Source organism: Anopheles aquasalis, chromosome 2, assembly GCF_943734665.1.
Source record: "Anopheles aquasalis chromosome 2, idAnoAquaMG_Q_19, whole genome shotgun sequence".
Lineage (NCBI taxonomy): Eukaryota > Metazoa > Arthropoda > Insecta > Diptera > Culicidae > Anopheles > Anopheles aquasalis.
Genome location: NC_064877.1, coordinates 84,140,647 through 84,153,146, shown reverse-complemented (window position 1 = coordinate 84,153,146; position 12,500 = coordinate 84,140,647). Strand labels below are relative to the sequence as shown.

The 12,500-nt window shown below is 49.6% G+C and overlaps 1 protein-coding gene across 1 annotated transcript; it reads left to right on the top strand.

Annotated features, from left to right (window-relative positions):
* Positions 1-5,983: 5,983 nt before the first annotated feature.
* On the top strand, positions 5,984-11,736 carry LOC126577546 (uncharacterized). Its single transcript, XM_050239238.1, has 3 exons — positions 5,984-6,152; positions 10,030-10,536; positions 10,617-11,736. The coding sequence occupies exons 1-3, from the start codon at positions 5,984-5,986 to the stop codon at positions 11,699-11,701; spliced, it is 1,761 nt and encodes a 586-aa protein (XP_050095195.1). The 3' UTR covers positions 11,702-11,736.
* Positions 11,737-12,500: the final 764 nt, after the last annotated feature.

The following is a 12,500-nucleotide window of genomic DNA, read 5'->3' as shown; positions in this document are numbered from 1 at the left end:
CAAACACAATCGAGCAGCAGAAGCAGGAGGAGGATCGTCTCATATCGAGATGCCAGCAATTAGAATGGCTCCTGTTCGGCCTGCGATGGGGTGGCATTAGTTAACGCAGCAACAATCACCCGTTTCATAAGCTGCTTCTCGAGACGCATCGCGTGTGCCATCGCGCAACGACGCCGAGTGCAGTATCAACAGAAGCAAGTGCAGCAGCAGCAGCAGCATCAAGTGGAGCGGATCAACGACCAACCGCTGGTGCTGGTACCGATTGTCATCGCATTCACCTGGGAATGTACGGCAATACCCGGCGGCTTGTTAGAGCTGCATCGCTACCAATCCTTATCATGCCGATCGCTACCGTTTGTCGATGAATGATGAGAAATGAGGGTGGTTTGGTTCGGGGATCGTTGATCTTTCTCTACGATGCGGTGTGGTGCGAGCAGCGATAATGAGTCGTATCAACACACTGGGCCATGCCTTTCCTCCCCCGAAAACCTTCATCAAAACCTCGAACCCGGGTTGATCGCATGACATCGCGTTCATTAGCCGCGCGCACGCCGGGTTCGCAGCTTGTGAGAACTGCGACGAAGCGACGCACAAAGATGGCAACAAGCGCAGCATCGAAAGATGTCGAGTTTGAAAGGTTAACAGGCGGGTCGGCGGGCGGTGTGCCAAAAACTCTCCACCAGCTCGGCGCGGAACCACTGGAACAGACCCGAACGCACGCGATAAGCGGATCGCGGATCGAGCGTGATTTGTTGGACGCAGCAGGGGATGCTCGCCGTGCTCGATCGATCGATCGTTCGTTCGTACGTTCACGAAACGCGCAGCGATGGCGACCGATCGATAGTGTTTTGCGAACTCGTTGCCTCGCCTTGTTGTTGTGGTTTTTTTTTTGTTTTTTGTATTGAGGCACACGTCGTGCCTGACGTGACCCAGTCGGGGTGGGTGGGTGCGCGATCACCCACTTTTCGGAGGGCGCACGAACACGCACGCGATCGCGATCGGTCGGGCTCATTGAAAACATTACCCATTTGCGCGCCCAGCAGGTGATCGGCAAGATCGGGATCATGAATGTCTGAATGGAAGTGAAGAAGGCCGGGGGGGGGGGGGGGGGGAAGAAGAAAGCAAAAGTGACAGTGAAACAATCGCACCGCTGCTGCCACCAACCTGCGGGCTCGACGACTGCGGCCACGATGTTGATACGAAGACGACGACGAGTGGCGATTACAATGCGGCCACCACACAACGTTCATGATGTTGTTAAGATGCGAAGATGCTGCTGCTGCGGCGGCGATTGCGTTGGAAAAACCAGCGCCAAAAACTCGATCGTGAAAGAGATAGCAACTCCAACGAGATCGAGAGAGACAGGAAAAAAGAAAGAGAGAAAGGCAGAGAGAGCGAGAGAGATGGCAGAGAGATCGAGTTGAAAGGGGGAGCGAGGGGGGGCGCGTGAGTCGATAAGCCGGTCGCAAACGGCGAGAAGAAAGTTCCAAAGAAAGGGAAAGAAAAGGAAAAAGCATCAAACAACGCGGCGATCAACTGTCGCGGGAACTTATGAGCACGAACGCGTACGACACCGCGCGCTCGGTGCTGGATTGATAGGTGACTGGAATTTCCAAACCGTGGCACGCGCGATTCTCTGATGTATTTCTGATCTCTGTCCCCCTGCCAATGATGATTAAAAGTATAAAAGCATTATAAACATATTGGTATATGATTCCTAACAACTTCAGCAACAATAAAAAGCTATTTTTATAAATATTTTCTCCGAGAAATCTTTTATTAGCAGAACCGGTTCATAAATAAATGGAAAATCGCAACAAAAAGACACTAAGAAAATCTCTCAAAACCAATAATAATATTTAGATATTTATGTATTGGGTGAATGATTGAAGTGTTGATGTGTGATCAAATAAGTGCTTGTGTTTTAGTTCTTAAATCCTAATTTAATAGCATTAGAATATGGAATACTTTTTTTTTAGCTGAACAACTGTTTTTCATTTTTCATCCTATTGCAGTATTGCGGTTGAGTAAAAATGAAAAGAAAAATCCATCTAACTCCCCCGTCATCAACCGGGATCGCCGACAGAAGAACTTATCACTGCGCGGCCGAGCCAGAAAATGAAAACTGCGTAGAACCATCATCGCGCTCACGGCGCTGGTGGCCAGGCAGGCGTAAGCCACAGCGCGCCAAACACCCCCTGGCCGACGTCTGAGCGAGAGGACCGAGCGACCGACCGACCGACCGACGAACCTGCGAAAAGGGGAGAAAGAAAGGCTTAGAAAGCCCTGTGGTCGCCCGTGGAGAAAGGAGAAGAAAAACCACGATCGAGAGTGAGAGGACCCGATCGGAGCCAACCCCACGGACGAACGAACGGCCGGACGGGTGGACGGGTGGGACGAACCGGGCCCGACCGACGACGATCGACGACGTGCGACGACGACGCGCTTGATGATCATCATCATGATTTAAAATTTAATTCATTTTCAAATCAAGCGATCAGTCGATCAGCAACAGCATAACAATACGCAGGCAAAACAGCAACAACAGCCGGGTCGCGCGTGAAACCTCGTACTCGCTGACTCCCGCGAGTGTCCCGCGCGATTTTACTTTCCCCTTGAGACGAGTCTGGTAGCGATCGTGTGTCCTTTTTGTGTATCCTTTGCTTCGGTCTGGCTGGTGCTTTAGGATTGTGCGTGCATTTCGCAGATGTTGTATCGATAAGTGAGGCTGATAAGGTTAGTTTTGTTCTAGTTAAGATGTATTAAGCGATGGATTCGAGTGCGTTTGTGGATTGTGCAGTGCATGAAAATGGATGATAACTGGTGTCGCATGCGTGGAAGATTTTTTTACAGAATTTATGTCCCAATCTAAGTAATCTTAGTAAAGTAGATAAGTGTTCCTCTTCGTAAAGCTAAAGAAACGTTATATTAAAAAGAACATCTCTAAAATGTAAGTGAAAAGAACGTTTGCACTGTTCTGTACTGTTCTAAAACGTTCTAAAACTGAAGAGCACTCCCAGCGTTCCCCAAAAACGATGAATCCAAAACACTGAACCGTACCGTTGCGTGGTTGATCCGTGAAACAGAGTGAAACCGAAAGGTCAACCCGCGAAAAACCGGCGGAAGCATCGGTCAATGATGTGTTAATAACCGGCGCTGATCGCTGATGATGTTACGTGATTCACGTGCGGATCGTATTGGCGAAACCTACCTACGACGAATTGGTCTCGGTTTCGCTCCGATCCCACGGGAACATCGTTTGATCGAAGATGGAAAAAAGGTGTTCGAAGGTTGTGTATTCCAAGGATTTCTCGTAAGAGCGGTGCTCGGTGCGCGGTGATCGCTCAAAAATAAATCATCAAGAGAATGGTTAAGAAATCACACTCGAAAACGTGAAAAGCTCTTTTGGAGCTGTGCCGCTGTCCCAGTGGACCATTCTACCGGATATCGTGGTCTGGAAACGAGCCAAAGACACCCAGAGCTCACCTCCAAAAATAATGCGCCTCAGCTCAGTACATCTGCGCCATCAATCTGGAGCATGTTACCAATTCCCCGCGATCCTCGCGCCCCACATTTGTGTGTGCGTTTACGAGTGTGTCTGTGTGGCGCAACCGGTCCCACCCCGTGATGTGTCAAAAGCGATCGCAACAATTGAACGGGCGCGCGCGCCCGCGCGAAAGTGGTCCTTGGCAAATATTGATTTCGGTCAAGTTCAAAGTGCTTTTTAATGAAGTGATTGTGTCGGACAGGACTGGTGGGGCCGCTGGGGCCGCTCGTTGAACACAAACACACGAACATTCGTCGGAGACTGCTTGTTCTTTCTCGTCACGTTCTCGTCTGTCTCCCTTCGGAGCTCTTTGGGACCAAAAAGACGGTGCTCGTGAGAGGAACGGACAGGAAGAAGACGAGTGGGGGATGATGGGGCGCCTCGAACACTTGTCACTTACATTTCCCTTAAAGTCATGCCTTTACTCTCCTTTTTACACCTTTTTTCTCTCCATTTCCTCTTCTGGATGACAAATTGGACAAACGAACGATGATGATGATGGTCCCGAGATAGTTGACGTTCGTGCTCCGTTCACAGTAGTGTGCTGTCACCGAGCTAGTTGCGTCTGTGCTGTGATGATCCTAGAAGGCCGTGCTGCCACAAGACTTGAGAAACAGTGAAGTGAGCTAAACACTCCTCCTGCTAGGGAAACGCTCCTGCCACGCTTGATCTTCGACTCGCACAGAATCATTTATCATCGATCCAAGTGAATCCAATCCAGGTAAGTGTCCACGTCTGGCCGGCCGACGGTCTGTCTGCCACTCCAGGGCCCTTCCGCGACGTAACAACACAACGTGAACGTAACAACGGACTGCCAGCCGACCGGCAGCAGCTCGCGGCACCCCCTTGCTCTCATGCTGTCTTCCGGCATGTTACCGACAATGCATCATCGGCAACATACTGTACTAAGCTGCTGCTGCCGCCGCTGCTGCTCTTGATGTTTGGTAATCATTAAATAAAGCATCGCTACCTCACCTCTCTGTTCGCGAGCCGTAAGCGCCGCTCATTAGCAGCATTAGTGGCGAATGGGCTAGCTCTGGCCATCACTACAGCGAACGAGATGAAAGCAACGCCCTTCGATGGCAGGTGGGCCAACGAGTACTCCCGGGGCCTAGCGCACTTGCGAAACGCGTTACGGATAATGGCATCCTGGTCTGTTTTTGGCGGGGCGGGGTTGGTGGCGTGTCCGAAACCTATCGAGCTCGCTATCGAGCTCTATTAATCATCGCACATACACGGGCGTCGAGACTTCCTACAGCGAGACTGCAGTTCCGGCACTTGCGCTCCGGAGGTGACCGCGCCCGGGCCAGGATCGCGCGCCACGTGCACTCGATGATCGCACGTGGCTTAAGTAGGATTATTGTATCTCTCTGTGTGTGCCTCTATGTGTGCGCGTCCATTTTGTCTCTTCTCCTCTCTCTTCATTCCTTTCGGGCTGGAAATGAAAATGCTTTTCCTTTTCCAATCTGGCGCTCCGAGCAAGTGATATTGAAGGAGACGCAGAAGAGGTGAACCCCGTGGCCACCGTGGTGTCGGCCAAAAAGGGCCTCCCATCCCCTCGGTACATCGGTGTACTGGCCACTTTCCTTCCCGGTTTGTAGCTTTTTTTTTTGTTTGAATTTTCACCGACCGGCCCAGCAACTAGCCCGAAACCAATCGAACCCATTGGGTGCTTCGTGGTTTTGTAGCTTATTTTTTATGTAATATTGATTGATGGCACTGGCATCGCACGGAGTTACTGCACTTCTAGCGCTAGGCCGGGCTCTTATCATAAGCCGGTCATACGAGAGCTTCTCACAGTCGATGGAGAGCACGATCCGCCGACATCATTACCGATTTCACAACACAATGTGGATGCTGCTGCTGGTTGGCACTCACAGCATAATGCTGGTGGTTCGAGGGTGAGTGAGTGAGAGCGATAAGAGATAAGAGAGTACGATTGAATGTATCCATTTAAACCGAGCAATGATGATGGTGCGCGTTCAACGATGCGCATGAAGTGATCGCATGAAGAGGAAGGATTGCACGCTGCTCGCATCATTGTGTAACTTGTTGTAAATGAGACCACCGACCGATACTCGCGACGTTTCCTTTCAAACACTATCGTAAACCAAGAGGTAGCAGCAGCTGCTGCAAGAGGACGAGGACATCGCACCGCTACGATCCGGTCATAAATCCACCAGAAAAAAAAAACGTCGATGCCTAACCGATTGGGTGTTTGGCAAAAGATGGCCAATGGATGGACCAATTTGTACACCGAAACCGTGGCATGGAAGAAGAAGAAGCAAGGAAGAAGCTGCTCCAAATTTATTGTTTAAAACTTTCGTTTTTTTCTCCCCCCACCTGCCCCGGTGTATAGGTTGATAGATCATCGGCAGACCGGTACAATATACGATATTGGTTGGGGCCAACACGTGCCGCCACATCCTTCGGAAGATGGCCATCCACAGCGGGATGTTGCTGGTGTCCTGTGTGGTGCTGATTTGCACCGCGGGTGTCACCACGGATGCTCACGGTTACCATGGAAGCATCACCGGCGATACAGCGCACAGCGATCTCGCGGCGCTCCTCAGCGATGGTCCAGGCGAAATTAGCTTTAGTAATGGTAAGTTTACGTTGGATTACGCACGGGTTGAAGAAGTTTTCTTTAGCATGTGATATCGCAAAGTATAAAGGAATAGCAGAGCATTAGATGACAAACAATCTGCCAGCATTGAAACTCATGTTTTGGTAAATTTTGCTCCATTTAGTACACAGTTTAGTGCAAGCTGTTCCTGATTGTTCGAAAACTATTATTAAAGGGCATTTTAAATTGTTTTGTTTAGCTTCTGTTAATGAAATGACAAGATTTTTTGTGCATAAAATTAGGATAAAATATTTCAAATTATTTTATCGAGAATGTTTTTGTATTTTTGTTTATCGTGTCTAAAACGATTACGATGACTATTAGCAGAGCATCACTCTCCATTACGCCCGAACCTAATAATGGTCATAGAATATGATGAACACACAAAACATGCCCCGATGGTACTTTATAACTCACGTCTAAGCCTGTAGCTACACCGCGTATGGGCAGATCAAACGAAACGAGTTATCCACGAGATCAATTCCGGATCAGTCCCGACCCGGCTGGATTCGATTCGCTAACGTTTAAGGCTTGGCTCGGCATCATCGTCATCCTCCCAAGCGACACAACCCCGCAATTCGCATACTTTGTTGCCTTGGAACACCCTCTTTGCGCTGTGCTACTGCTGACCTCGTGTGCGGCTTCGGTGAAACTGAAGTCTGGTCGAACGGTCCCATGTCGCACCGTTGTTGCTGTTCCCATGGTTGCGGTTTTTGGTTTTGTTGGTTCACGGGCGCATCACGACGATCACCGAACGGAGGAGAAATGCCGCAATGGCTCGCACATTCACTGTCAGGGCCACGGCCACGGCAGCGACTGCGATCATGTTGGCGCGCAGCGATTTTGCCCGCAGAACAACCATTTTCGGATCGACCGATCGTGCGATCGACAACGCAACGATCCAATCTGGTGTATGTGAGTGTGTTGGTGACGGACACATTCCCACTGACTGACCACTGTCGGTCTGGTCGACGGGGTGTCGTGATAATCAACTAAAATATTTTATTGATTTCATTAGTGAAACTAGCAACACCTGGCCTGGCCTGCCGTGGCCTGACCGGAGCTTGAGCCGCGAGTCGTCATCATCCCCGTCCACCGAAGATCCACAGAAACTGCCCTGGGCTGGGGGCTCGGCGGGCTGGTGGTGGTGCTTGAGCTTACTTTTCACCTGGCCATCACTAGACCCGTTTATGCTACTTAGCCATTTATGTATTTTCTGTTTGCACTTCATTCACACGCAGACCGAACAGTGCGTTCTCTCGCTCGCTCCCACTGGTAGCGGCGAGCGTCGATGGCGTACGGCAATCTCTCAATCGGGCGACCGCTTCATGAATGAAGGATGAATGAACGAAAAAGGGGGTTTGGCGAACGTGAAGAGAAACGAAAGTTCTTCGCCATTGTTTGTTTGTTTGTTTTTTTAAACATTCGTCACACAAACACATGAGCGGCCATTGGGTCGAGCCCTCTCGATAGGGCGAACGGAGCTAATCAGCTGAAAAGCGGGAACTGTCTGAACGATTTCGAAAAAAAAATTTAAACCAACCGAGTGAGCAATCGTTGTGTCTCTTTTCAATACATTTTACTCCGTTTGGCTTGATTTGGATACTTTTTTGTTGCATTCCGAGAGCGAAAAGTAAATTTACGAACAAAAGACTTGACCAAGCGACGAACCCTCGATTTCAATGCATCCGATGTGAGATTTCCATTCCTCGACCGAATCTTGCTCTTTGAAGCATTGAGCAAACAATATTATTTATTGGCTCGTTCAAATTAAAAATGTGCAAATATTGTAACCTCACTGGCAGCTTCCCGTTTTTTCGCCACAAACAACAAATCAATTACCTTTGCCCCAACAAAGGCGATGGGATGGGAAGCAGTCAAATTTGTCATTGAATCTCAACTGACAATACGGTGCGATAAATGTCTAAATTACCGGTTGCAGCTTCCCATTTTCTTCTCCCTTTGACGCATCGTCAGCCATCACTTCCCGTCCCCCCGCGCCGCGATCCGACAATGCGCTGCAGTTGCGGTAGGTTTTCGCGCGAAAAAAGCAAAAAGGAAGCACCAAAGCATCACTTTCTAACCCAACGCTGGGCTGCTGTCATCGTCGGCAGAGTAGCCGTGGCCGTGGCCAGTGCCCGAAAGCTGCTTCCGCGAGTGTGCGCGCGCGGTCACACCGAACGGACCAACAAGATTTATCAGTCAACTATCACTTAACAGCACCCCATAAGACGTTCATTACTGGTCGCGGTGGCCCCATGATCGATTGTCTTTACCTCGTGACCACCTCCTCGTACCCCACCGATCGAGCAAAGTGGCCCTCTAATGGAGCACTGACCAGCCAGCTCCAGGCAGCTCTAGGGCATGGGACACGGAACGGAACGGTACGGTGGCGAATGACAAAACCGCCGACGGGCGCTCTCTTCCGGTGTGCCAGCGTGCGAGAGGAAAAGCGAAACGCAACAACGAATGATCCTTCTTCTCTGCTTCAAGATGCGCTCGGTTTGCAAACAGAGAAGCGCACCACCAATTAGGTAATACTTTCGAACGATCGCGACGAGTGATCGCGACGAGTTGGTGGCTTTCGAAGACCTAAACCAAACGAAGCCGCATGATAGAGTGACCGGGACAGACAGGGAGTTTTCCCAGGGATTTTAACTATTAGTATAACAGTACGTGGGACCAACGAGCGCACGCCGTGAAGGAGGGTACGGCACCGGAGAAAGAAGAAGAGGGAGAAAGCAGGTGGCGCAGAAGGAAAGCGAAAGAATGTCTCTTCGTCTCTCGACTGTTTCGACACCCTTTTAAGCTCCCGCGATAGGCGAATGAATGGATGAGGCTAACAAGCCTGCGTTGTGGCGTTGGGTCTGGGATGCTAATGTTTGGATCGGTTGGTCCAGCTCAAACAATGCCGCTTTTTCCCTGCGGACGGCGGCGTTACTGACCTAGAGCGAGAGCTTGTTTAGCACCCGGGGACTCCGGGGAAGGGGCGGTGGATTGGTTACATTGGGTGCTACATCTTTTTCTGAAGTGGAATGAAAACTCGTTGGATGCAACGCGAGGTGATAAGTTGAAGTAATGATTAACCTAATGAGGCGCAGCACTTGGACAATTGAACGAGGATCGCATAGCAATGAATTGTGTTTGGAAGTTCGTATTTTAAGTTTCTTAATTCGCTTATTGGTGACTCTTGTAAGAAAGAGAAGAAGGTCACCAATCCATTCGCGTTGGACAATCTAATGAATTGAAGAGGTAAAGTGCTCTAATATAATAAGCCGAATTCTTGGAAGAATGTTGATTAAATTCGACTTGATTCTAGCTGAAAGTACATCTAACGAATTGGTGATTTTTCAGTCATCAAAGTTACAGCTTTTAAAGATTTTTCTTATCAGATGAAAAACAAAACAAAAATTGTTTAAACCGAATCAAACGAGCTATGCAACTATGCAAATGATGAAGACAACAATGTATAAGTAGTATCTAAACGAAAAGAAATAAGAAATAATGAAAAGTGGGTCATCTGAGCTACGTAAATCAATATTCTTTGCATAGATTACCAGTTTGTCCAGGTAGTCCCGTCGAGTTTTTGTTGAATTTACAATTTTCTGTTATTGGCAGATTTTTTAAGATGAAAAATTCACTCTATGGGTTCGTCGCTTAAACGGGCAAGTCTTTTGTTTCGAAATGAAGCGCTGATATTTAAAAATCAATATTTTTGTCAGTTTGTCTTGGATCGCATTTTAGATCCCCAAACCTCTTAACGATCAGCAAGTAACATAAACAACAAGCAAGCACCAAGCCAAACCCTCCAATTAAATGATTCCCTACTGAACGTTCTTCTTCTCATCATTTGCAGATCTGGCGCGAAGCTTTCACTCTCCACGGTTGGAATACAACGAATGGTTGCCGGTGGGAAGAGGTGATCCGTTGAAGAACGATCCAACGTACGACTACAGTCCACCGGTGCTGGACCGCGTTCGCTACTGGTCCGAGGGCCCGACGGGCAAGGACAAGCCCGGCAACGACATCCTGCTGCTGGGTGTACCCTCAAAAAACAAGGCATCAGCCGGTCATGGCAAAGAGCACCAACACTGGAGCAATGGCGCTTCACCACCTCAGCGACGGAACTATTACTCTCCAGCACCACCACTCCATCACGGTGCGCCCATCACCAACAACAACAACAACAACCGAGAACCACCAACCGTCCTCATGCCACCACCACTCAATGCACCCTGGACTGCAGGACTCGCTGCGGATGGTTTCTGGGGCGCGGCAGCAGCATCTGCGTCTCAGCGCGTCGACACTCAGCCGAGTGATGGTTTCAAGTATCGTCCCGCACCACCATTTGCACCGCAGTCAGGTAAGAACGGGTGTGGTCTAAGGACAGCGAACGCGTTTCCTCAGCTGCAGTGTTTAAAACGATTTATTTTCGCTTTTTAGGGGCCAAGTTTACGGAGCCATCCGTCCTGCAGCAATCCATCACGGCGCAGTTCCTGCATCACCATCGGGAACCACCTCAACAGCAACAACAACAGACTGGTGCAGTAGGATTCAGCAGCAATGGCCGGCCACAGCCTTATCTGACCACTATCCGACTTACAACCCCGGCGGGCGAAACTTCGATCGTGAAGCGACCACTCCTTAAAACCATCCTCCAGAACGAACATTCCTATCCGTTCACGAAAACATCGATGACGAGTGCGGTCACGGAGTACACTTCGACGTTCTACGATCCACAGAACATTAATGCCATGGCCCAGACCGTGTTCCATCCACCGCAGACCACGGAATACCTGCAAACGGTACCGCAACCGACGAAGCTAGTGCCACAGCTAAGCACCGACCTCCGGACACCCTACGTCACTCCCGCCGGTCCATTCGTCACACCATTACCAACCCTGGCCACGTCTACCAGCAGACCGGCATCCCACGGAGTGACGGCGACGTCGACGACAGCAACAACGACAACAACATCTCCACCACCAGCAGTGCTGACCGTGGCTGACTCTGGTCCTGCCTCGCAATACCAGCAATCGCACCCAACGGTGAAACCGACCGTGGACGTGCGTGCACCGCTCTATCTCATCATCGAGGGCCACTCGAAGGTGAAAACGTACGGGCTCAACACGAACGATACGCTGATGCAGCTTCCACGGATGGTTCCGGTGGCGAGCGACAAAGATCCGATCGTTCGGCACGTCGTTAACCAAGATCCGGAGACGGGTGCCGCGATGGCCGTTACTACGCAGCAGGTCGTCACGACGAAGCTGCCACCGGTGTACAGGAAACCGGCGCGTGACACACCAGCACCCGAACGGAAAACGCCGGATGCGGTCGATACGCTGCTTACGCTGCTCGATGGAGCGTCCTTCGGTGGTATGCTGCAGGACGACCATCAACGACCACAGGACACCGGATCGACTGGGAACAATGCGTTGGAGGGATCGGATGTGGGGACCAGCGCTCGCGACAGCAAAACGCGGCGGCATGTTCGTGTGGCGCGGCACACGTTCGTCCGGTTCTAGGGACCGCCAAACGGCCATAAGGACACGATGGGGACGAAAAGGGCAGTTTTTACATCAGATCCACCGCACCGTACCCTGCTCCGCGCGCATGCCCACGGAGTGTCTGTTTCCAGATTCGCACCAAAACGATTAAACAAATGTAAATAGCAAACAACTAACGGACTAGGTACTCGTGATAAGTCGTAGCGTAAGTCAATAAATCGATGTAGGTAGTTAACCAATGGTCTTTAGCGGTTGTTTTTTTTTTATAGTTCTCTTTAGTGTACTCAAAGAAACAAAAATACAATGGACCATCGATCGATAGAGAAATAAATGCTAAAAACTTAACTGCAATAAACTGAAATAAATAAAAAATGAATATTAACAGTGGAATATCATGCTTTATGATTACAATGGCGCCAGGGAGAACTACTAGATTGCATTTAGTGGTGATCTGTTGAGATACTAAACAAATTGAAAAAGAACAATCCACCCTTCAATACAAAGCATGCGATTGGGATTTAAATCTTGTCTCTAGTCAACGATTTTGTCCCCGTGTCCATGAGCATCAAAACCATTGTTCAATCAACATAAAACGTAAACAAAACACAACACAAATATACGCGCGATGTGCTCGCGAGATCATCGCACGCATGGCGAGTGTATTAATGATAGCGAACGGGTTTTATGCGCGATCACGGACATCAGTACGATCGGCCTTTGCGGTGAAGAGTGACAGATCGTAATTGGCGCCAGATTCAACCACACGTTAGCGAAGAGTATTGAAGCGTATTTTTGGGTAGAAATCTTCGTAGTTTTC

What these genes read in the sequence shown, in the direction of transcription:
- LOC126577546 (XM_050239238.1), top strand. Translation starts at nt 5,984, where the DNA reads ATGGCCATCCACAGCGGGATGTTGCTGGTGTCCTGTGTGGTGCTGATT. An exon ending in CGAAATTAGCTTTAGTAATG is followed by an intron (nt 6,153 to 10,029) that starts GTAAGTTTACGT and finishes CATCATTTGCAG; the next exon opens with ATCTGGCGCGAAGCTTTCAC. An exon ending in ACCATTTGCACCGCAGTCAG is followed by an intron (nt 10,537 to 10,616) that starts GTAAGAACGGGT and finishes TTCGCTTTTTAG; the next exon opens with GGGCCAAGTTTACGGAGCCA.